Here is a 27,158-nt window from a genome sequence, read left to right as displayed (position 1 = left end):
TTTATTCATCAATGAAATAAAAGATAATATAATATTTTCTGTATGTTTTTAATTGAGTTGAATTATTTTTATGAGAAGGTGAGTCGATTCTTGAATGAATTTGGCATCCTAAGTCAGCTGCATGTTTTCATGCCCCGTACAGCCTAGATCTTGAGTATCTGGATATAGATAGCATCTTGCTGCTATTTACCTCATTTGCCAGCACATCATAGCACATCACTTCTCCTCTCCCTTTGAGTTACCTTTTGTTATATGAACAAATTTATCTTCTTTATCTATTAATAGCTTTTTGGGGTTTTAAGTAAGCTATATTGAGAAGGGTGCATGTAAACAGTTATACCTTTTTAGGAACAGGAAGAATACCAAGACACTTAAATACATTATTGCCCATGCAGATTTTAAGGCATTTTGATCATCCACATTCAAATTCTCTAGCTATGGATAAAGAACAGGAACGCAGCAAAGTGTTTAAGAACAGCTAGGTTAAACACATTTTGGGGTTTTTTTCATTAGTAGTTAAACCAACAAGGTTGGACAGAGCTTGGGCGACATGATCTAGTGTGAGGCATCCCTGCTCATGGCACAGAGTTGAAACTGAATGATCTTAAGGTCCTTTCCAACCATAACCAGCCTCTGACTACAGGAGCAAACAAAGCATATTCCACGAGTGCAACAACCTCATGTGTTCTCTGGGATCTACAAAGGATGGCCTCACCCTGGAGCTTGTGATCACCAGTGTATTTGTCTTGCCTACAAAGCTGCTTATTGTGATGAAAACAGCAGAATTCTCTCTATCTTTGGGACCTTTACGCTCTACAAATAGGACCAAAAGTGGCTCTGGGGTTCAAAGGTTCCCAAGAAGGAGACTGACAGAGACACAAGACAGTGCTGTTGCAAACATCCCTCCCCTCCTTTGGAAACGAGGCGAAACGTGGCTGCAAGGTCAGGATTTCACTTGACAAAGACACATGAGGGTTTTGCAGTTATCTCCCCTGACAGAAATTATGTCTGCTAAAAGGCTAATGTGAAAAAGATACAGTTAAGAAAAACAAACTCGCCCTGAATCTTATCTTTTTCACATCTCGTCATCTGTTTTTGTGGGGAGTTTCTATTAACATGTGTTCACAAGATGATTTTCAGAAGTTGCGTATCAAATTCAATCCATTACATATGGAAACAGAGACTCTCATAACTCATTTTTTTTACCCCCTTTTTTCCTCAGACTGCCTCATCCCATAGGCACAAGGCAGTTTAATTTTGAATCCACAGTGAATTTGAAAATCAGACTATTTATGTCTTAAAAACTCATGAAATGAGTAGTTTTAAAACTTAAATGAGACATTTTTCTACACAGATACACCATGACTACAGTGTCATAACAAGGCACAAAACACTCAAGGAAGTGAATGGAGAATGATCCAGAGCCATTGTCTGTCTACATCACTGCTTTAACATGTATAACTTGAGCTGTGAGTACCTCACCAAAAACCCCATGCTCCATAAACACATCTATGTAAAACTCTAACATTGTATGCGTATATAAACTACATTATAAAATAAATATAATCTATGTTATGAATTACGACTCAGTCCTTGCCCTTCTCAGTTCCCACTGTTGAAAACATTACACCAGCTTGCACATTGATGTCTATGTGTATAAATTCATATATATTTGCATGCAAGCAGAATGTTACCGGCAAGAAAGCCTTGGGTGAGATGGTTTAGTGTGAGGTGTCCCTGCCCATGGCGGGGGGGTTGGAACTGGATGATCTTAAGGTCCTTTCCAACCCTAACTATTCTATGATTCTATGAAAAATGTACTTATTTCTCTAAAAGGGGTCCCAATGAAACTTCAGAAACTAGGACAGAAGGGAAAATTTGCCGTTTGATGCTGTTTGTTTGTAATGTTTGGAAATGCTTTTTCTCAAGGTTACATCACTGGGAAAGAGCCTGTTAATTACTGCAGCATAACTCATGCAGTCACAACATGAAAGTAAACATTAGAAAGAATATTTCCATTTGCAGATAAATGCAGAATAAAATAGGAATCTAGGTGAAACAGGAAAGCATTAAGATTTGGGCTATCTGTATTTTCCTCATCTTTAAATGAGGTTCCCAAAATGAGAGAATCATACTTTGTTTTCCTGTTGATGTCTTCTAGAATGGTTGGATGAGGCCTTGGGTGATATGGTTTAGAGTGAGGTGTCCCTGCCCATGGCAGGGGGTTTGGAACTTGATGATCTTAAGGTCCTTTCCAACCCTAACTATTCTATGATTCTATATATGGTGGTCCATTCTATCACCCGACATGTCATGCCAGAAAGGTGTGAGGTTTTACTGAACTTTGCCGAATTCCTTTAGGAATCACAGTCATCCATGATAACATACACACACATATTTATCTGGCTTCTCCTCTAGCAGGGTTAAAACTTCTGTTAGCTGCCATGCCCATCCTGTGGCAACACAGAGAGCAGGTTGGAAAGAGACTGTATTGCAGATCATGCCCATTCTCCTTCTTGAGTGATTAAGTGTAATTATCCCAAGAGTAAGTAAATTTAATTCTCAGCAAGGAACATACATTTCTGATACGTAAATCTTCTGCTGTGCCCTTATTCCAGAAATTCATCAGGCTTACTCACTGTGAAGCCCTTCACTAAGGAGGACACAGAAAGAAAGGGAACAGAAAAGGTGAATTTTCCTTTTCTAATCATGGTGCAGTCAGGCACTTCAAGACTCAGTTGAATCTATTTAGGTTTAAGAGATGTAAAACATGACTTCAGATCTGGGTGGTCTGTGCAATGTCCAGGAATACATGAATTGGCTCACCTTCAAGATAATATTCTTCCAATTTCTTTTCCTCAACTAATAAATCACATCTACTTTTGCAGCAAAATTACAGGGTAGTGTCTGACAACACCATTGCTCTCCATATAGTGCTGTATATGTATCACTGATATCCATATGTCTCTTCAATTCAAAGTAGTGGGATCACTTCAGTAAAGCTATTACCACAGCTGGATGAGTGCACAAAAGGTTGGAAGGTTCTGCTTTCATATAACTTTATAAACACATAAAAACCCTGATTTTAATCATGCCCTAAGAAAAAAAACCCAAAATCAATTCTCCCTCTGTAAAATCAGAGCTACGCGAGATGCGCAGATCGTATTTTTTAGTCAGAGCTCTGCTGAAGCCAGGAGAAATCTGACAACACAGAAAAGAGCTGTAAAACTAAGCCCTGCCATAAACTGCTGAAGAAAACACTACATCAACCAACTGCCTTCTGTAAGATGTTTTCTTTGACAAAACCAGATTGACAATAATACAAATGTCTGTACAGTGCTTCAAACATATTCATAGCACCCCTAGGTTTATTCCACATTTCCTGGCTCCCAACTATGTCTGCTTTTTACATGAAAACAATTAAGTACTAGTAACTACTAAGACAGTACTTTTTATCCTGTATTCCTGATGTGAATATGGGTTATTCCAACAGTAAATGTACTAAATAACTAATTTTGAGTCTAAAACCCAGGGTATATCAGTTTTAACTCTGTAGTAGGTATCCATATTAAACCATTGTAACATTGTGCCACCCAACACACACTGGCCAAACTGTATTTGAAGAAACACTGTCAGTCACTTGGTTTACAGAAAGAAATTGGTGGAGGAATGGGGAGAGAATGAATCTAAAACCTGATTTCTTCTGCAAGTCTGGCATAATTATACATGCTATTTGTGCTGCAGCTTTCCACCACCAAGCATTCATTAACAGGTTATCTCACTCAAGTTTTCAAGCAGCTTTGAAACCAAACGAACTTCAGTTTAAAGGACCAGAACATCACTTGCTAATAACATGAGATCTCTAACAACATATATCCAGCAACAGGCCCACTAGATGCCCACCAACACACACCATTTCCCAAGACCACATCAGGAAATGCATTATTGCAAGTAGGACTCCAACCAAGCCTAAGAAAGGAAATTCTCTTCAATCCCCCAACATCGGATTCACAACCCACACATCATGGACTACTCAGAAACCTGCTCCCTGTCACATTTTAATAGGTGCTGCATCAAAGTGAAGATCCCTTATGGTTTTTCAGGAAGAGAGGGTCACTTATACATGTCCTAAATTCATGATCATTCATACATCCAACCAGATTTGGACTTCTCTACATATTATGGGGCCTCATTGCAGGCAGACTTGGCCACACATCTGAAGACTGTTCCTGTTTCTTGTGGCTACAACAGATCTATAGGGTTTAGTTTGCCCCTTCACAAGACATGCTACACGCTGCAAGGGCAGTAATCTGCTGTTCTGAGATCACTAAAGCATCCTCCTCCAAGGAACAGGGCAACTGCTTGTTAATTAGAAGATCTAAAATACACATGGACCTTATTTAATGAAATAGTAGCTTGACACATGTTCGCCACCTCCCCCCAGCTATACAGTCTATCATTTTTCCATCTTACATATCAGGTTCCTGCTTTTCCAGGACTTCCCATAGGTGTGAGAATGAGGAGCTAGCTCCTCTGCTCCTGGGGACGGTAGGTCAGGCACAGAAGACTTGTGGTGCAGACCTGGCTCTGATGGGCACCTCTGGCTACACAATCCCATTTTGCAAGCACGGATCAAGCCGTGGAGGCAGATGGAGATGGGGTGAGGTTAGTCACCCATGATCTACACTCCATTGCCAGTGCTCCAGCTGGGTTAAGCATTGCGTGACAGACTTGCAATCCTGATCAAGTCCCTGATTTACGCTTTGGCACGCTCCACCAGCTCTTCTCAGCAGGACTAGATGAATCATTGATCTGTTCCAGTACAGTAATTCCTGTGTATGTTCATAACCTTGGAAGAATCTATATAGAATGTGAACACGCACTTAGTTTGCACAGTGCTTTAAATCCTGAATTTTATTCATGTTATGCACTTATATTGGTGCTGCATTTGTTTAACACAAAATTAATTTGGGGGAAGAAAAATAATCACCTCCTAAGTCTTAACTTAGGTCTTCATTTAAACTTTTTGAGAGATGAACTCTATATTATATATATCCATATATTAACTGCAGCAGATAATGCTGCTCTTCAAAATCCTTAACCAGAGGAAAGCTTCACTGAATTGCTGGATAGCATAAATGTAGCAAGAGAGACAAGACAGCCAGACCTGGAGCAATCTTTCTGCTTCAACTAAAGTCATGCAGGTCAGATGCAAACAGGAAGAGAACTCGTATCCAAATGGAAATAAGTCCAAGTGTCAAGGCTTGGAGAGCTCGAGTAGCCTCCCAGCACTGCAGAGCCAGGAGCTCACTGGCATCACTTTTTAAAACAAAGGGAAAAGTAAAAGAAAATCAAAATGTGCTAAAGAAATTTCCTGTTATTCCACACAAGAAATAAAACCCCATCCCATGTCCTTCATCTATAGCAGGGACCATCAGCATTCTGCAAGATCAGAACTAGCCAAATGTCTCCTTAATGAGCTTTACAGATGGTTTTCTGAAGCTGTAACCTGCAAAAGCTTCTGAGCACCAGGAGGTCCAGGCTCTGGCCACCCCTCAGTGGCCACTGCTCGGTGGCCTGACCTCGTCTTTACAGACCGGTGCAGCAAGGCTGATACATTTCACACAATGCAAACACATTTTTCCCTGTATATATCCCTGGCAGTGTTCAAGGCCAGGTTGGATGGGACTTGGAGCAACCTGGGCTAGTGGAAGGTGTCCCTGCTCATTGCAGGAGGGTGGAACTGGATGAGCTTTAAGGTCCCTTCCAACCCAAACAATTCTATGATTCTATGATCTAATGACAGATGACTTTGTCAAAGGAGATCTCAGAGGTCAGCTGTTTTCTAATGCAGAATCTTAAGTTATTTCAAGTAACAGAGGGCCTCTGTGTATATATACACATATAGACACAACACATGGTATTTATATACAAAACATTTTAGCTCAAACTATTCTTTGAATTTGAGCAATAGTTCTTCAGGAGGAGGAAAACAGAAGTACCAATTCAGGGCAAATAACAGAAATGCACATTGTTAATATAATTAAGGGGAATACTGACAATCAAATTGTTACAGGAACCCAAAACATACAATCACAGCTTCAGCTGTTTTCCAAAGTCTTGTGTATTTTATATTGAATTAATACAGTAGTATAAATTAAATCCTTAACATGCATGGTGGAACTGGATGAGCTTTAAGGTCCTTTCCAACCTAAACAATTCTATGCTTCTATGATCTAATGACAGATGACTTTGTCAAAAGGGATCTCAGAGGTCAGCTGTTTTCAAGTTTGTTATTTAGCAAGACTGCAAATAAGAATGCTCAAAAGGAATTTAATGTTATATTCATTTCTTCCTTCCTGAGAAATGCTGCATTTTTCTGTAATGCCTTTCATTGACACCTAGATAACTGCTTTTCAACGGGTGCATGTGCATGCGAATGTGCGTATCAGTCACGGTGTTATCCGTAACTCCAGAGTACCCAGTGGCATGTTCAGCATACTTTTAACAGTCACTGCTATGTGATTTGATTGCAAGGGCGCTTTAAGAAGAGGGAAATGTGTGGGGTTATGCACAAGATATGATTTCAAGGTGGTTTTAGAAATTATTAATTTAGATTTCAAAATCAGTATCAGCCGTCTGGGAATCAAATGTGTCTGAAGTAAGGATGTACCAAGAGCCTGAGAACACAACAGAAAACAGACTCGCAGTAACAACTTCTGGGTAACTCACTATATGCTTCCCAAAGACAATCTGTAACATATACAGAGACAGAAAACCCACTGCAAATGATCATACCTGCAGCTTCAATTTGTCAATCATGTAATGTAAGCAAAAATTTCTTATGCAGCCAAAGAGAAAAGCATGGATATTGGGTTAAAAAACCTAGAATAATATATATAATATATTCCTGCACTTTCCCTTCATATTTATCAGTTATTAAAAGAAACTTGAGCACCTACTAACATGCTAAACAATGCTGATAATGGTCTAGAGAAGACAATGGATACAAAGTGGGATGTTAGCCTATAAAATTTATATTAGACTAGTACAACTTGGGGGGTTGTGGTGATTTAACTGATACTGACACTGCCTTGTCACCAACTCACACCACATGGAATACAGTGGAAACTTTCACACTCTTACCAGAAGCCACAAATAACACTCCAAACATCTTAATAGAGTTGAGAATTTAGCTTTCAACATAAGGCTTACCCTCTGTTTGCACCCGTGAGAAGAGGTGTATCAGCAAGAAATTATCAGTAACCTGTCAGTCTGTACTGCAGAGTGACAACAGAGGATGAGTTAAATTCCAACTTCATTAAGTCAGCTTTGGAAGGCGACAAGTGCAGAAAACCCAACAGTGGCTCCTTTACCTGGACAAATCAGATCACTGGGGAGTTTTTTGCCTTCTTTTATCAACTATTCTTTACAAAATTAGAAGCATAAACTTAAAACAGAATTCCAGAGTGAAGCTCTCCCATTTATTTCTACATTCTGGTTTCAAACACTTTAGTAATTTAGTTTCTCCTCAAGTGCTACAGGCAGTTATCTATTTATTTAGCTCTTTTCGGAGCAATGGAGAAAAGAAATCCTAAACCAGGAAATGAATAATTGTAACAGCTACTTGGTATTTCCATTGTACGACTGAAGAGATTCCAAGATTGACAAGGTGTCAAACAACCTTTTACAGCAGATGTTAAATGAAGGTGTGGGCTACAACCACCTTTCTTTCTTTCTTTCTGTCTGCAGCAGACCTTGCACTCCTAGAACAAATGCATACAGGCATGTACTAGAGACCGAGTACATGACTGCTACGTGGGTTTATGTTGCATTAAATCACAGAGGTGTTTCAGTTACCGCTTAGCATGTCATATCCCTCCCATAACCAATCTTTGTTGCTTCAGTGGCATATTATTTATATTACCAGCAGGCCAGCCTCATAAATCCTACCACTAATTCTATTGATCTTAAGGTCCTTTCCAACCCTAACTATTCTATAATTCTATGATTCTACTACTGGCACCTAGGTGACACACAAAAATTCACATTCCTAACAGATTCTCTTTAAGGAGAACCTTTCATAACCCTTATGAAGGAACAGCTCCTGCAGGCAACAGAAATGTGACTGTTTTTACTAAAACTTATGCCAATTTGATGCCACCCATTTAGCCTCCACTTACAAATACTTGCCCATCTGAGTAGCCAACATGCAGCCCCAGAGGATCAGAATTACACTTCCACTTGGATCACAAGTTACACAGAATAATCACATAAAATTACAGAATGTAGAACAGTAAAAATTCCATATAGTCCATTCTCCCATCAAAAACAAGGACTGCAGCTGTGTCCATTTGTGTCTAACCTGGTCTTCCATGATGGGATGATGGAATAAATTCCATATAGTCCATTCTCCCATCAAAAACAAGGACTGCAGCTGTGCCCATTTGTGTCTAACCTGGTCTTCCATGATGGAATGATGGAATATCTATCCCATTGTTAGTGAAGCTTTAATATTAGAAATTTTCCCCAATATAATTATTTCCAACCTGCTTCAATTTGCTTCAATTTTAGTCTATTATTTCTTTTCACCCAAGAGAATTCATTATTGTTTTCCTCATTAGAGAAGTCCTGTGTAGATGAGAAGGCTATTATCTGCCTACACTTTCTCCAGACTGAACAAAATACTGCAAGCAATTTCAAGTTCCTCACAGAACATGGTCTATAAATTCTCATGATCATTCAAATGACCACTTTCATTCTGCTCTGGGTTCTGAACAATTTGTCCATGTATCGACTGAATTCTGTTACTCCAGCTGATGCTATTGACACTAAAGAGAGGTTGGTGGTAACTTGATGTACTTTCCATGCTGTACTCTTATTTATATACCCAATTACAATTGTTTTTTTCCACACCCTGATACTTTGACTCACGTCCACAGAATGGTTTGGGTTGGAAAGGACCTCAAGATCATCCAGTTCCAACCCTCATACCATGGGCAGGGATGCCTCACACTAGACCACACCACCCAAGGCTCTGTCCAGCCTGGCCTTGAACACTGCCAGGGATGGAGCATTCAACACTTCTCCAGGCAACCTGCACCAGTCCCTCATCACCATCACAGTAAAGAACTTCTCCCTTATACCTAACCTGAACTTCCCCTGTTTAAAGCTATTCCCCCTTGTCCTGTCACCACAGTCCCTGACATTAAGTCATAGGCCCTGCTATGAAGAGCTGTCACCTGCAAAGAGGTTCCAAATTCTCCATCTGTACAGTTAATTCTTTCTCCCAAAGTACAGAACTTTCCATCTAATTGCATTCCCTATTTGGGGAATATTTGTCCAATTTGGCAAACTGTTTTGAATGAGGTATTTATTAAATCTGTGGATAAAACCAGACATCGCAGAAGACTGATTGGTCTGAATACAACAAGCTTATAAATTACCAGGATGATGATTTAGGGTTGGTAACAGATTATAGATGGAACCAATTATCTCTGGACAATACTTCCACTGTGACAGTAAACTCACTACTCCAGTTAACTAGGAGCTTAACTAGGAGCTTAACAAGGAGCTGTTTCTACTGCATACTTTGAGGCCATGCTTATGAGAATGTCACATGAGAGTCTGTCTAAAGACTTACTGAAGAGATATGATATCCTCTATTACTTCTGAATCAACAAAGCCTCTTATCTTCACAGAAGGAAGCCAGATTGACTTGACACAATTCATTCTTGACCAATAACTTTGCACACTGTTAATTCAACTCTTTCTCTCTCCCAAGTGTCTTCAAAGAGTGTATTTAAGGACTGATCCCACATTTTTGGCACTTGCATGATCCTGGGCTACACATTACTTTAATGTTTCATTGAAAAAAAAAATTAAATATGCTTTCATTCAAATACATACAGAAAAAAGTCTCTCAGTATATTAACTTAGCAGAAAACTGCAATTTAAAATACCTAAGGTATTCTTCTTACTTTAAAAAACATAAATTTTAAGCTAAAATGAATCAATTCTTACTCTTTGGAGCAAAATCTCAACCATGAATATGACTGATTTAACTCAAAGCATTTTCAGGGTTTCCCTCACTCACTATTTGCTTATACAATTCTCTTACTCATACCAGAAGTGAAATTCAAGCTTCTTAAAAATCCACTGAAAACCTGCCATTGAATTTTTGAATCACAGTTCCACCTGATGATAAAACCCATGGTTTGATGTAAATGCTAGGAAGAGTAGATTGAGGTTCTGAATTACAGTTTGCTATTACATTAATCAGATCTGGTTAGTTTGGGGCAAGGATTATTTAGGCTAAAAATATCAGACTAGAAACCATTCCTCAGTATGGTTTCTAGTCAATATGTCAAACACATGAAAGAGAATAAAGAATGTCTCATTCTTCATGATATCTGAAATGGCCCATAAAGTCTCAGTTTCACAGAAGAAGCTGGGTTTTCACAGCAGTTTCTTTTACTGTGAAATTGAGACTTTATGAACTGAAGCATGTCTGTGAAAATCATCTATGACATAATTTATACTCTTCTAACCAAAGGATGTATAAGGAGACGGCAGAATGAAGAAAAATGATGTAATTCAATGTTTATAAAGTAGCTGACATTTGACAGGCTTCAAATTATGCCCAGGATACACTGATTGATACCATTATCCCTTAGTGTTTTCCCTGACATTTTATCTTAGGGCCAAAAGCCAAAAGACCGACCACAAGCATCTAACCACAAAGTAGCTCTTATTTTCCTATTCTAGTCAGCAATTAGCTCACAGGAACAGAATCCCAAGTATTTCCAATACCTGTAGTTAAAAATATGCCTGTTTCTAAAATGAAATATAAATGGCATGTGTTAAAAGCTTTATGTGGGACTTCAGTTTTTAGACTACAAATATATATTCAAGTTGTGCAGCAACTAAATATTTGGGTGCAACACTTACATAAAGACTATATATTTTATATATATACCAAATACCCAAACACAGTGTCTAATGTAATCGCCTTTCGCTTTCCATGCAATGGAGATTTTCTGCCCCTCCTGTTATCAAATCAGAAACATGTGATGAGTGTGAGTTACCAGTTTAGGACTTACATTTCATGACCACAATGGTGTCTGCAAGAACTACAGATCAATGTCTCCACAAAGGACTGCAGCAGTCAAACCAACACCAGGGACATTCAAATGACAAGCAGAGATTTCTGCAATCTAACCTACCCTCTAAGAACTGTGATTTATTTCTTGTGTGTCCATTCCTTTCCTCGATGCATTTTGCAAGCAAACAGATTGTTCTTACAAGTTGCAGAACTGCTGCTCAAAGGGATCTCTTCTTTCTTTACTGTCAGGAGGATTCTGGTTTTCTGAATTAAACAAGCAACTACACAGATGTACCTCTCAGCTCAGCAAAACTAGGTAACTGTTCCTAATACAGGAGCAGTAAAATCAGGAAGAACTGACAGGAAACAGTTAGGAAAAAGAAATTAAGCCAAGGAGCTGAAAGAGTAAAGAGAACAAGACAAATAAGAGTGCAAAATGTGCTGAGGATAACATATCCAAGTGATAGAGGAGCCAACAAAGAGAGGGGCTATGCTGGACCTTGTTCTCACCAAGAAGGAGGGGAATGTTAAGCTCAAGGGCAGCCTTGGCTGCACTGACTATGAAATTGCAGAGCTGCAGATCCTTAGGGCAGTGAAGAGCATACACAGCAAACTCACTACCCTGGATTTAGGAGACCAGATGTTGGCCTCTTCACGGATCTGAAGAGCAGATATTTGACAGAGCACCATACAGTAAATCCCTGGAAGGAAGAGGGACCCAGGAAAGCTGGTTAATATTGAAGGCTCACCTCCTCCTTGGAGATAAGGAGCAACGTATCCCAACAAAAAGGAAGTCAGGTAAAAATACCAGGAGGCCTGCAGGGATGAACAAGGAGCTCCTGGACAAACTCCAACACAGGAAGCCTACAGAAGGTGGGAGCAAGAACAGGCAGCCTGGGAGGAACACAGATAAATTGTTTGAGCAGCCAGGGCTCAGGTTAGGAAAGCTAAAGCCCTGATAGGATAATCCAGATTGGCAGTGTTTAACATCTTCGTCATCAACATGGGCAGTGGGATCCAGTGCAGCCTCAGTAAATTTGCCAACACCACCGAGCTATGTGGTGCGGTCAACATGCTGGAAGGAATGGGATCCAGAGGGACCTTGACACACTTGAGAGGTGGCCAATGCCAACAACAAAGTGAAGTGCAAGGTCCTGCACACAAACGCATGTGGAGAATAGACTGAGAGCAGCCCTGAGGGGAAGGACTTGTTGCTGTTGACTGCAGAGAAGCTCAACATGGGCCATGAGTGTGCACTTGCAGCCCAGAGACCAACCATGTCCTGGGCTGCATCACCAGCAGCATGAGATCCCACCTGCAGCCCTGCATCCAGATCTGGGGCAACAACATAAGAAGGATGGGGAGCTGTTAGAACAAGTCAAGGCTCTGGAGCACCTCTCCTATGGAAATAGGCTGGTTTGCCTGGAGAAGACTCCAGGAAGACATTAGAGCAGCTTCCAGTGCCTGAAGGGGCCCTGTAAGAAATCTGGAGAAGGACTTTTTATAAGGGCAAGTAGGGACAGGACAAGGGGGAACTACTATTCTAAAAGCATTAAATCAACTTCACTTCCATCACAGCACAGAAGTATGTTTCTCATATCCTAACTGACATGTAAAGCTCCCTAGGAAAACATTGCATAAGGTAACAAAAAAACCTAATAAAGAAACTTTAACAATTGTAGAGTCATTTTGTTGTTCAGCTTCTTTTTCCATTCTCTTTTGAAAACTGGTTAAAAAGAGTATTAGGAAGCTGAAGTTCTTGTTCCCACTCATTCAGAAAGCCAAAATATAATAAAAGTATCCAATTCTGCTGAAAAAGAAAATGAATAATACATCTATTGAGTTAGTGCTTATTTGGCTTCAAACTTCGTCTTGTTATACAGCTGCTTATATCCTGCTTCCTACTTTATTTATCTGACAGCAATTCTGTACCATGCCCCACTTTATAAAGTTAAGTTACGTCCTGGAACAGGAATGCAGGAGAGATAGCCTTGTGATTTAAGAACTGGACTGGAACTCCATGGCTCAAAGGCTCACAAATTCTGCATCTGACTTTCTGCAGGCTACTTAAATCTTCTCCCTTAGTACTCCATCTGTAAAATGTAAAGTGTCTCAAACGTATGTGAGTCAACTAACTGCCAAATCTTTACTACAGAGCGTACACAGCATAAACTCCAGAAAAGTAACTTTAAATAAGGAAGGAAATACTAACTTTCTGTAACATTTGGTGATAATCATAGGCAAAATACATCTTAACAGTTCCGAAACCCTGCAAAACTACAATTCAATCCCTACACCCTGTGAATGGGTCTTTTTAGCTGCAGGATTAAAGCAGCCGGAAATGTCATCTGCACTCCACTTCCACTCACAGACCTTGACACTTTAATGCCGGGATCAAAGACAGAAATTGAATCTGTGAAGCTCAATTGCTTTCTCATCATCTGACTTCTAACATCAGCCTTGTTGTGACCAGTGCCTTGAGAGCTGGGAGCTGGAGCCATATGGGTGATGTGTGGCATCGCCAGCGACCGCATCCCTGCAGAAGGCATTCCAGGGCAGCTACAAGCAGTTTATTCTCAGAGCCTGAGAACCAGAAGCTATTTCCTCTCTTCTATGTCGCATTAAGGATGACAGGAAGATGATAAACAGCCAAAGCCCAGACACATCGATGTGCTAGGAGCACAAAAGCCCTTTGTGATTGACAGACGAAACCCAAAGAAGGGGAGGAGACCCTCTTTCTCTTCCTTTGGGGATGGGTCTGCACAGAGACACCTGAAACTTTAGCCCTCAAAAGCTTCTCCCTTTACCAGCAGATCACCTTGCAGGTAAACACCTTCCTGGTTCACTGAGTGACTGTTACGTATCTGAGAAAGAATCTCCACTGAAAAGTGATAATGGTGGAAAAATACTCCCTATTGTACAGGCATAATTCTTGTATCACTTGTCTGCAGGCAATGCGCTTCCTCTCCTGAGGAGGCTGTGCAACTGGATCCAACTACACGTAAAGCAATCTGTTCAAACAAGGACAAGATTTACTGTTGGAAAGAAGAGGTTTAAATAAGTCCCAGCAGCCTATGTACCGTATGTCTCAAAGTGACCATACATGGAAAAATAATCTCTTTATATTATATTTAAAAGCTGGTATTTTCTATAAAGAGTAAATGTATTGATTTAGCAAAGGCAACAAAATATTTGCAATAACTCCTAAAAACCCTGATTATTTCTATAGACTAGTTACATTTTTAATAGTGTAGACATGGTACTAAAATCCCTATTTCAGTTGTTTTAAAGCATGCAAACTGGCATGTGTACTATGCAAAGTGGCACTGGAAAACATGCTTCTATGTAAATGTATTCTTTTCTTCCTACATAGCTATAAAATCCATAGCACTACTTAATCCAGAGGAAACATGAAGTAAGCCATCAGAGTTTAGTGTAAAAGTGGGTTTGTTTCTGTTTAAAGGCAGTGAAGCCCAACTGAAGGGAAGTCATCCACTTTAAGAGTATCTTCTTGACTTTGGACATGTGTATTACTAAGGAACAGATGCATCAGCCTATGTCAGTATGAAAAGCTGCAACCACAAAAAATGTTACGAGAAATAGGAATTCAACTGAACCACATTCTCTTCACTCACTGACAGCTGACAAAGCATTTCTGCACACTGAGAATCAGGAGCAGCATGATGTACCCATGGGAAAATCAAACCCCAGCCTGACTTCAGCCCATACAGTTAATACTCTTCATTTATATCCATCTACCCATAGCTTACACCTTCAAGGAGAGCTAGTTTGAAGGCAAGAGTATAACACAATAAAATACCTGCCTAGCCATTTCAATCCACTGTCACCTTTTCAGCTTGAAAGACAAAGTGAAAAATAGCGGGAACTGGGAATGGAAAACCTACTATAACAAGAAAGGTGGCTCAAGGGATTCAAAGCCAAAAGGACAATGATCACCCTTATTGTGGGGTATCATTTGAGCACAGTAAAGGTTTAGGTAACGCTCAGGTATATAAAAGAGTTGAAGGCACAAAGTACTGGAAGAGCATATAACATTTCTCTATCAGATCGAGAGGCACTAAAAAAAAGGAAAAGGAATGACCTGGTGACTTGTAAATTAGGTACTTGGATGATTCAATGTGCTTTTAAGTACTCTCTGCAGAGCTTTAGGAAAACTGAAGACACAAAGCTGCACTTAAAGCCCTACTAATGCAGTAGCCCGTGTTCTCCCACTCCTTTAGTTACAGCTGGATCCTTGCTGGGGGAAGCCTTGTTCTGCTTGGCCTCTTACTCCTTCACTGCGGATACTGTCCTATCTCCCCTCCTCATGTTTCTCTTTTCTTCCCTGGTCAAGCAGTGCATCTGATAGCGAGAGCAGGTAAAGTGGCAGCAGCCAGCTCTGGCACTCAGCACAGCCCATCAGTCATCCCCAAGTGTATACAGAGCCAAAGGAGTGAGAGGGATTCAAAGAAGAAAACACTTAAAAAGAGGCACTCGAGAGAAGCATAACACAGGCAGCTCCCAGACAGAGCCTCCCCCAGCCCCTTCCCTCCCCTCGGCTCCCACCACCACTGCCAACAACTGACCGTGACGTGGGGCAGTGACACAAATCATCTGTCCCTGCTGCTAACAACACTGCTGATGCTATAGGCTCCATCTCACCCTTCCTATCCTCTCATCCGCTCTTCAGGAGAGACTGAGGAGCTGCCGACTGGGATGCAGGAGGCAGAGACTGGCATGGGCACCAGCACGGCACCAGGTAACAGCTGCTCTGATTCTCTCCTCCTAAAACTTACTATCAAAAGGAGTGTTTGAGGTACTGTAAAGATATTCAGGCTGAGAGACTTGGGCTTGCTCAGCCTGGAAAAGAGAAAGCTCAGCGGAGTCTTTCAGTACAAGAAATCTGGAGAGGGACATTTTGCAAGGGCATGTAGGGATAGGACAAGGGGGAATGGCTTTAAACTGACAGAGGGACACTTAGATTAGGTATTAGACAAATTCTTCCCTGTGAGGGTGCTGAGGCGCTGGCACAGGGTGCCCAGAGAAGCTGTGGCTGCCCCATCCCCTGGCAGTGTTCAAGGCCAGGTTGGACACAGGGGCTTGGAGCAAGCTGGTCTAATGGAAGATGTCCCTGCCTGTGGCAGGGGGCTGGAACTGGATGAGCTTTATGGTCCCTTCCAACCCAAACCACTCTATGATTCTATGATATTTATGCTTACCCCTCTGAACACCTAGATTTTACAATATGGACTCTCAGCTTTGGTTTTGCTCCCTCTGATGCAAACAGACATGCACTCTGTCAGAAGACAGCCATGGACTTCTTGCCATCGTTTGGGTTGGCATGAAAGCCATACCATGGCTGACAGTAAAATAATGAGCACAAGGAATGAGGGCGATGTGGCACGCAGTTCCTAGGAAGAAACTGTAAATACCACAGGCATCAAGGGATTAACAATCACCATCAAAATGTCCAAACTTTTCTCTGGGGGTATTTTCAGGAATGTAGTCCAGTAACTCCTGGTGCCTTAAGACCAAAGTAAGTCTGTTCTAGTAATGTTTCAGTATCACATACACACATCTTCGGGAGGTAAACATGAATATTAAATGTTACATTCTAACCCCTAAACTTCCTGCACTGTTATCACATACTATCTCAAGAACATTTACAAGGCACCAGGAAAAAGCTCTCAGTAAACTGAACATGATTTGACAGATGCCTGATTTAAAGGAACGCTTTAAATGCTATTACCAATTGAGCAAAATGTAAGCCAGACATCAGGTGATTATTACTAAATATGCACGTGAGATTCAGGAACAAGTCAATGATAACATGGGCATGTATTCTTTAAGGACAGAAAAAAACAACAGCAAATTTAAGCTGCTTCCTGGTTCATAAGATGCACCTCTAGGAAGCATCAGAGGTATAGATGCTTTCTCCTTTTACTCTTGACAAGGATCTATAGAGACCATGCAGATTCCTGTAGTCTTGTACTTTACACTGCTGCACAAATTTACATTGCTGTACAAATTTAAACAACTTTAGTTAGAATTCAGAAGGTTTTCAAGTATTTCACATATTTTTTCCAAGTAGGAAAGTGTTTTGCCTATGACGTCTCTTTGCTGTAACTTCCACTTACAGACTTCGGTAATAACCCAGAATAATCAATATGGAAATATATACTTTAATATATATGTCCTCTTCCTTTTTTGCTCTTCTTAGCAGAATATGAGCTGGTTTTCTTTTTATATTAAAGCAAAAAATGGATCCATGAAATAGAAGGATAATGCAGGTGATTTATGCAGAGGAAGTTACAAAAATGTTTCATAATATCTCAGCATTTCATTAACGATCAATATACATATATAAATAATTATAAAGGCCATTTTAGAATAATTTTAACATGGTTTCTAGGTTTTAATGGAAGACATTAGCCCAGACTTATTCCCCTAGAACCATGCAACTAAGTTTTGGTGCACAATCACCCATATCATAGAATCATAGAATAGTTAAGAGTTGGAAAGGACCTTAACATCATCCAGTTCCAACCCCCCTGAGATGGGCAGGGACACCTCACACTAAACCATGTCACCCAAGGCTCTGTCCAACCTGGCCTTGAACACTGCCAGGGATGGAGCATTCACAACTTCCCTGGGCAACCCATTCCAGTGCCTCACCACCCTCACAGCAAAGAACTTCCTCCTTATATCCAATCTAAACCTCCCGTTTACATTTTAACCTCTTAACCCTTGTCCTATCACTCAGTCCCTAATGAAGAGTCCCTCCCCAGCATCCCTATAGGCCCCCTTCAGATACTGGAAGGCTGCTATGAGGTCTCCATGCAGCCTTCTCTTCTCCAGGCTGAACAGCCCCAACTTTCTCAGCTTATCTTCATACAGGAGGTGCTCCAGTCCCCTGATCATCCTCGTGGCCTCCTCTGGACTTGTTCTAACAGATCCATGTCCTTTTTATGTTAAGGACACCAGAACTGCACACAATACTCCAGGTGAGGTCTCACGAGAGCAGAGTAGAGGGGCAGGATCACCTCCCTCGACCTCCTTCTGATGCAGCCCAGGATACGGTTGCTTTCTGGGCTGCAAGTGCACACTGAGGCCGGCTCATGTTCATTTTCTCATCGACCAGCACCTCCAAGTCCTTCTCCACAGGGCTGCTCTGAATCTCTTTTCTGCCCAGCCTGTAGCTGTGCCTGGGATTGCTCCAACCCTGGTGTAGGACCTCTCACTTGGCATGGATATCATGCCAAGTCTCATTATCATCAGGTAATGAGAGGCAGCTTCACAACACCAATTTGCCTGTCTTTTTCTCTTATTTCCTAACTTAAATATCTCAGATACATACCTAAAACAGAAATAAGAGTCTTGCACAAAGGTCCCACAGATACACAGATGAAACAGATGTAAGGTTCTCTTTAATGTTAGAGATCAGATTTGGTTTCTTGTAATTTTATGGATACCATTATTGTCCCATTCCTCGCACACTACCCAAATGAACAGGTAAGAAACAGCGATTTGTACTTCAAGAAGACAGAAACAGAAGAAATGGGATTTGCTCATGGACATCCTACAGCAGTCACTGCAGACGGTTGAAGGTGCAAGAGTACCATCAGAAGCTGCTAAAGATGCCCACCACAATCCCTCTGGGCACTGCAATTTTCATAGAATCATGGAATGGTTTGGGTTAAGGGGCCTTAAAGCTCATCCGATTCCAGACCTCTGTCACAGGCAGGGACACCTTCCACTGGAGCAGAGTGCTCCAAGCCCCTGTGTCCAACCTGGCCTTGAACACTGCCAGGGATGGGGCATTTTGCATCTGTTAAGTCTAGATATTCTTCTCACCTGTAGGGAAATCAAATAATCTCACATTCTTGCACTTAAATACGTTTCAGACGTACCTTTAACTCTACTGTATCATTTTTAACATAGAGGTTGGTACATAACATTAGTCTGGGGAGAGCATCTTCCCTCTCCTGTGAGCGCAGCAGAGAGCTAAGACCCAAGCTCTGCAAAACTCCACAGCAACCCCCCTTCAAAGCAGAACTGAAACAATACTACATGGTACTGCAAGTTGAAAAGGACAAAAAAAAAAAAAAACAACCTTGAAATGCAGCAGAAATCTGGTAAAAGAGTATGAAAGAGAAGAAAACAAAAGGTGCTTCCTGAAAATAGGAAAGTAAAAATTCTTTCTCACCTTTTATTCTAGGGGTAGTTAAACAGCACTCAGATTATCTCACCCTTCTACCCGTATTTGCAGTTGAACTAAGGCTACAAAACCCTAAAGCAAGGCTCTGCCAGAGAAAAGTCATAGTTAACCTATAAGGTTATCTCTTTATCTGCAACCCCCCTCCTGTGATACCATGTTTTACTTTTGCTCACACAAAATAAAACGAGCTGATTATTTATAGCATTTCTTAGGAGACTGAATGTTTTCATCTGCTCACCAGGTCATCCAAAATACCTCAGAAATCATGGTTCATGACAGTTACCAAAACAATGCTTCGAACCACTAACTCTGAGATGTTTATGTAAGGATAGTAAAAATATATATATAAACATGGAAAAAAATCTCATCTGTTGATTTTTCTTCTGAATTATTAGCTAATAATTAATAGCAAATGACTTTTAATGTGCTCCTTTAATTCTACAGCGAATATAAAAGGCTTCAAAATAGTTTTAATAAGAAAGGGAAAATTATTTTGTATTAAATCCGTAAAATGGTGACTCCAACCATTAAGTTTGCCTATTCTACAGTACAAAAGAGAGTACAATTAAAGGCAAATATATGTTTCAAGTAGTTGCTTCTGTACAAAAGGGAGTTGGGGCGATTAAACACGGGACTGGTACCACAGAAAGAAAGATAAAATAAAGAAACTAAAGGCACTTTGAAATATCATGTCAAAATAGGGAATAAATTACAGGATATGTGTTTCATGGGGAAAGAAAAGTAAATAGCTGTAATTTGGGAGGCTAGAATTTCATTAATGAGATAGAATAAAGGGCTCTGCGAACAAAAGGACCTTTCTTAAAGGTTTTCAGTGACTTTACACAAGTTTCATTACTCCACCTTAATGCAGTATGTGACAGTGCATCCCCATTTCACTGTTCTTTTCATTGTATTTCTCATTAGCCATTTTCAATCAATAGATAATATATAAATGACATTAAGAGACCAAGAGCTTTCTGTTGTGAGTGATTCAAACCCCGAGTAATGAAAACCACCACATTCTGCTTTGCGAAATCCCAGCAGCAACTTCTCATTGTCTGAAATCATTGCTTCAGAAAGTAACATTTTAACATCTATCACTATAGAAGGCAGACTTCATCCTCAACTTATGGTCCACCAATCACCAGAACCATCCAACTTCCCATAATAGCTGGTTTCAGCCTTTAAATGCTTTCCTTTCGAGGGTTCAGAGAAGAGTTAACATATGCCTATTATATACTGGTGGTATAGAGTCTGAGGATTAACTACTATAGCAACCAGTGCTTCAGTCTGCCTACACATATTCACCCAAATTGCTGGATTTTCTAAGTTTATGTGGATAGGATTTATATGGAGGTGTTCATTTATTGTGCAGAGACTGCAAGTGTTCTATTACGTGGATTTCTTCAATTGTGTATAAAAGCAGAGCCATTGCATCACTCTTCTGCAAAACCCCAGTGTAATATTCAAAATCAAACTGTTACTGTAATAACATCGATTCAATTGTATTTTACAAGTATTTATTTTACACATTACAGGATTCCTCCCGCTTGATTTATCCTATTCAGTTATTCTAGACTGGTATTCTGGTCAGCCAGCACCATGCATTATTCAAACGGAAATAAGATGACATGAAACTATGGTATAATCAAACCTTTCCACCCATAACTCCATGAAAACTGTAATTTATTGTTTTTCTTAAATAGAAGCATCAAAGTGTGCTTTTGTTACAAGACACTTTAAAAATGGTGCTTTTTAAAACAAAGCATATATGACATCATATAACATCACGAATGAGTCTTTAAGTAGTGAGTATTAAGTCCTGGCTGAGTTCAGTGTCATCTGAAAACTCATTCCTTAAGCTATGGGAATGTTCCTCTCCCTATATACATGTCTGTATGTGAGTTTTTAGGATAAAATGGGCAGAAGAGGAAAGAATCCTGTTTCAACTGTGATGACCTGTATGTGTGCATTACACATATGACTGACCACACTATACACATTACGGTACACTACAGCTACCCACAAATGAGTGATGTATCATTTCATCACTCCCAGTAGAGCTGAGCAGAAGCATTTGGTGAAAAAGCAGAGGTTTAATTTAGGAGAAAAGTACCAGAAAAGGACAAGAAAGAAAAAAAAAACTACACTAAACTATGATTCCTCTGTCTCTAAATACAACTTTGTTGCCTGCAAACCTATTATCTGCATTTCAGCTGCCTTCTTCCTAGTACAGTCTTCTATTTTTTGTCCTGTCTGCTGACATGATCTTATTCTTTTCATCTTCAGTCACACTCTCCTTCCCTCTCCCTACTGTCTCCCTTTCTATATTGCTCTTTTGAATCTACCTTTCATTCTTACTCCCTTCTCATGTCATGTATTCTGCAGTAATTATTCCTGGTTTCTCTTCTACCGTTTCAGTAACCTCCCCTTTTGTGCCTCTGCTCCCTAAGCAGTTGGGTGTTCTATTGTGCTTCTATCACTAGAAATTGTAGAAAACCACTTTCATTTGGTGTAGCAGAAGAGTCCCATTGTTACCTCTACTGATTTTCAGTGATGCCCCTGCCCGCCTGGACCACTAACCTGTTCATATCTTCACCCTGCTGTCCCCACTCTATACATTCCACAAGACATGGTGCTTTCAACAGCGCACAGCTGGAATTTGGGGATTTTTCCAGCTAACAGCTTTCAAGCTGCATTCAGTGAAGCACAACAGAGCTTTCCTCCCTCCAAAGACTTTACTGACCACTGTCTTTGACATATTAAACATTTCATGTTATGGCAGCCATTGATGTGCATCAAAAAGTGGAAGAAACTCACTCCTTAGAGCAGTAACACCCACGTTAAGCCAAAATCTGTTCCTATGGATCTGAGAGTACAACCTGCAGCCTCACCAGGGAAACTTTCAATTGCTTCCTTCTTACTATTTCCTTCCTCAATATCTAAGTGAATTCATCCCTGCTGCTAGTTATTGTAAGAAGAAATTGTCTTGCTCTGTTATGTCTCATCCTTTCTATCACAGTCAGCAAGAACGGACTATTGATTCTCTTGCTCTTTTCAGCACTCTTGTACCTGAAGACAGTCATCCCATCCCATGGAGTTTTTATTTTTAAATTAAGCAAACACAATCCATCTTTTTACACAAGCCAACTTTTCCAAACTCCAAATCGTTCCCTGAGGTTTCTCTGACTCCTCCCTCTTCTTAGCACAGAACAATAAAAAAGGATACAAAGAGAAGCTCTTCCCTGTGAGGGTGCTGAGGCGCCCCATCTCTGGCAGTGTTCAAGGCCAGGTTGGACACAGGGGCATGGAGCAAGCTGCTCTAGTGGAAGGTGTCCCTGCCCTTGGCAAGGGGTTGGAACTGGGTCAGCTTTAAGGTCCCTTCCAACCCAAACTGTGATTGCAATTTTAGAAGAGAAAGTGGTCTGGAGCCCATCCAACCAACAGTGTTGCTGTGTCAGGTCAGGAGGAATTCACCAAATACCTCGCTGGGCTCTGGTCAGCTCTCACTTAACATCCAGGCTGCCCCTAAAACACCAGTTTATTACCAAAGACACAGACAGGAGACAACTAGCTTCCTCCAAAATCATGCAACATTTATAGCTTTGATCAGCATTTTAGCGTTTTGAGACGGTTTAATCAGTATTCATACAGACAAGTGCCAAACTTCAGTCCTGTAACTCAAATCCTCCAAAGCTGCTATGGCATGACTCTGGGAAGCAGGACAAAATAAAGCAAGGAGAAGACTACTAATGCAAGGGTCTTAATGGGTGGTAGATGAGAGGGGGAATGAATGCTTCTTCAAGTAAACTGACAGCTTTCCCCTATCCACAGACTGTTCTTGCCCAATATCCATAAAATAACCTGTAAGTAATGGAATTATGAAAAGAAAAAGCTGCAGCTTCCAGAGTTTTGCAATTACCAGGGGATCACAGGGCTTGGAGAACCATAGATGGCTGCATGCCACAGAAATTCTAAGTCAGAGGGCTGTAGTCAAAGGTTATTTTAACATGCAACTTTCCAGCTTGAGAGAGAATAAGGAAAATTTGAGGCCTGGTTATTTAAAAAGGAAGCAATGAGAAGGTAAATCACATATATCTTACAAGCCAAGGGAGAAAAAGATTAGAGTGTCTCATCTGATCCCGATACTGTATGTTTTTAAAGAATGAATACAACTGATACCTTGTGAAAAAGTATGTGAAACTAATGTACTCTACAATGAACAGAAGGCAGTTGCATCTGCACCCATGTGAGAGATTGGGCACTATCAACAAGTGTAAAATCTCATTTTCCTGTTCTTCTCCATTTTCACTGGAAGAAAAAATATCATCTCCCCTGGCACAAGCCACTTAGGAACATACATGAACAGCACTATTTCAGCTGTTTCATACTGTGTAATGTCAGAACTCCAGAGTCTTAATTACGAGCTGAGAGGAGGCTCCTTAAGTAATCAGTATAATCTCCAGAAGATTTAAAACATTTAACTCAGCATTTCCCCTTTTAGCCCAATTTATGTTCACAGCAGTGGGGATTTGATGCCATGGAAGCATCAATTCAGAAAGCATGAGTCAAGAATATACAAGTTTTCAGATGAATAACCAAAATCAAGCGAGCTTTTAGAAAAGCTGTTTAAAATAATCCTTACAAACATATATACATAAACTAGCAACGTACCTGAAAAAGAACATGAACAGAGCAGCTGTGATGCAGAACAAAAGGACCTACAAGGAGGAGAAAGAGTGTTATTACATAAAACATCACACTACTGCTGTGTGTTCTGGATCATGAGGATTTTACAACTGCTATAAAAGTTACACATTATTTATACATTTGATAGACCAGGATGAAAGCCAGCCTGAACCCACCAAAAAGGATTCTCTTGTTCCTAGTGGACTTCAAGCTGTTCCTGTAGAAGGTTAAAAACCCTACGAAATCCAAAGCAGTGCAGTGGGACAAATGATCCCATTTAAAATAGTCTGGAATAAAATAATAAATAACAAAATACAACAATATAATGAAAATAATAATGCAATAGAACAGCAATTTAAACATGGTATGTTGTCTAACTTTGCTTTTGTGATTTATTCAGATATTTCTAGCTTTAGTTCAAAAGGCAGGACAGTTAAGATGCACGTACAGGAAGCTGCTTCTGCTTCATTCCACTCCCAAATGAGAGTATCCTTAACACTTTACCTCACTGTTAATCTCACTTGGATTAATCCCATCCTCCTCTAGATTATCAATGTGATCATACAGGACTCATTGAGCCAATTTAGCACTGAGAGGGGAATATCCTACTTCTTCCTCTCTGCTGGGGCTCCGTGCTCCCACCTCCTCCTCTCCACCTGCTCAGTGACTCACAAACACTGAGGAAAACAAACTCAAGGAGGTACAGAAAAGCAACTCCAAACTTTGGAGAGCTTTCTCCAGCTTGGTGAGATAAGGAGATCACTGGAAAGGTATAAAAGCACCAGAGCAGGCCCAAGCAAAAGGATGGACGGGACCTCTGTGCCAGGAGCAGAGAAGGGCAGAAAGGGTAAAGCCGTCCTCCTTGAGATACCAAGAAGGTGCCGTGCCCTGGCTGTGAGAACCAGCTGCACATACAGCTGCTTCAGGAACAACTACACCATACTTTAAGCCCACAACCTGCCCTAATCCACTCCATCTTTGCCAGATACAGCTCAAGAGTGAGAAAATGCTGTTTAGTTCTAGATACACTGGCCCATATTCACACCTTCATTCAGGAGGCAAAAACCTTGGAGAAAATTACCTGCTCTCACTCAGTGTCAACCAGTTTTGATCATGATAGGATACAGACAGCTTCAGTGAGAAGAATGGATATACTGTCAGCAGAGCAAATCTAAACCTTATAAACACACACAACAGGAGGCTGCTGCATGTTGATACAGAAAGTGATAACAAATTGAAAAGGAAAAGTTTACAATGAATTTCAGAGCAAAAAAATCTTACAATGAGACCATTTCCCTTTTCCAAGTTCTCTGGCATGTGATTTAGAATTAGGTCACACAAGACATTGTAACGATTATTGCATAAACTACCCTGTTGGGCTTTATTTTTCCCTTTTCCTTCCCCAGTAACTATCGTATTGTATTATTCTGCATCAAAAATGTGAGCATCTGAAATAATTTTACATGAAGTCATTAGCGCACAGTGAGTATTGACGTAAGTGCCAGTGGGCACAGAGCTGCTCAGGAATACTACAGGAGAAAACTCTAATATAGAGAAGACCACTGTCAAACTAAAAGGCATTTTAACTGTGGCCACCACAGAGGTTTTGCTTCCCTTTTCAGTAAGGATTTGAATGATGCAACAGAGATTATGTCATAAATTCACAAAACCCTTCAGAAACCAGTTTTTCACACAAAGTAATTGAATTGCCCAAAGTCAACAAGATGAAATTCAATAAAAACAAACACGAAGTAGTTGGCAGGAGAAATCACATCCATAAAAACCATGACAAGAAACAACTGTGCAGGCAGTACAAGAGTACAACGGATTCCACAGATCACAAGTAAATAGGCATCAGCAACACAACGCTGTGGAAAGTGCTGTAAAATACTACACATTCTTTTCAACGACCTGGTGGAAGCAACACCCCTAACTACAGTGCTGTAGTTAAAGAAAAGCATAGACAAAGCAAGACAGTCCAGAAGAGCACAATGAAAGTAACGGGCATGTACTGTATGAGTGTTGGGAAATGTATTAAACTAAAAAAGAGGCAGCAAGTGACAACACGACAGCTACTGTGTATGTACAGTTCTGGTGTCCTCAGCATAAAAAGGACATGGAACTGTTGGAACAAGTCCAGAGGAGGCCACGAGGATGATCAGGGGACTGGAGCACCTCCCATATGAAGATAGGCTGAGAAAGCTGGGGCTGTTCAGCCTGGAGAAGGGAAGGCTGCGTGGAGACCACATAGCAGCCTTCCAGTATCTGAAGGGGGCCTATAGGGATGCTGGGGATGGACTCTTCATTAGGGACTGTAGTGATAGGACAAGGGGTAATGGGTTAAAACTTAAACAGGGTAAGTTTAGATTGGATATAAGGAGGAAATTCTTTCCTGTTAGGGTGGTGAGGCACTGGAATGGGTTGCCCAGGGAAGTGTGAATGCTCCATCCCTGGTAGTGTTCAAGGCCAGGTTGGACAGAGCCTTGGGTGACATGGGTTAGTGTGAGGTGTCCCTGCCCATGGCAGGGGGGTTGGAACTTGATGATCTTAAGGTCCTTTCCAACCCAAACCATTCCGTGATTCTATTTTCATATAATTACCTTATAATGACAAATCTGTCTCATCAAGTACAGAAGGAGGAAGACAGAGCTAAATCTACAGCAAAGACAAGGCAGGTCACATAAAGAACTCTCCCTGTGGGTAGTGATACACCAGAACCAGCTGCCTGTAAGATTGTGAAATCTCCTTTACCAGAGGTGTTCAAGATCAAGAGGCAAGTATCTCCTAGAAATGTGCTGGGCATGTTTGATACTGTCTCTTCCAACACTGGCACAACCTAAGGACAGCAAGATGTGCAGCTAAACCTGACTCCTTTACACGAAATGCACAGCCCAACGTGGAAAGCCCGGTGACTATCCTCTTGTCATAGCACCAAGAACCACAGAATGATTTGGGTTGGAAAGCCCATCCAGTTCCAACCCCCTGTCATGGGCAGGGACACCTTCCACTAGCCCAGGTTGTTCTAAGCCCTGTCCAACCTGGCCTTGAATGATTGCAATGATACAGAAGGCAAATGGTCACCTACAGAATTTTTTGTAGCACCCTCAGTACAATATACAATGCTCTTCTAGACTTAAAAACAACTAT

General features: G+C 40.7%; 1 protein-coding gene across 1 annotated transcript in view; it reads right to left on the bottom strand.

Annotated features, from left to right (window-relative positions):
• The window catches only part of TMEM135 (transmembrane protein 135), a 164,863-nt gene that overhangs the window by 35,372 nt on the left and 102,333 nt on the right, over positions 1-27,158 (bottom strand). The window contains exon 6 of the mRNA XM_061343739.1: positions 23,997-24,043. Coding sequence (XP_061199723.1) covers positions 23,997-24,043 — 47 coding nt within the window. The remainder of the gene's footprint in view (positions 1-23,996; positions 24,044-27,158) is intronic.

This window comes from Neopsephotus bourkii, unplaced genomic scaffold (genome assembly GCF_033783945.1).
Source record: "Neopsephotus bourkii isolate Nb327-2 ecotype Australia unplaced genomic scaffold, CSIRO-AGI_Nbou_v1 NB_1825, whole genome shotgun sequence".
NCBI classification, from domain to species: Eukaryota; Metazoa; Chordata; class Aves; order Psittaciformes; family Psittacidae; genus Neopsephotus; species Neopsephotus bourkii.
The sequence above is the reverse complement of the archived record's forward strand: the minus strand, read 5'-3'. Positions and strand labels throughout refer to the sequence as shown.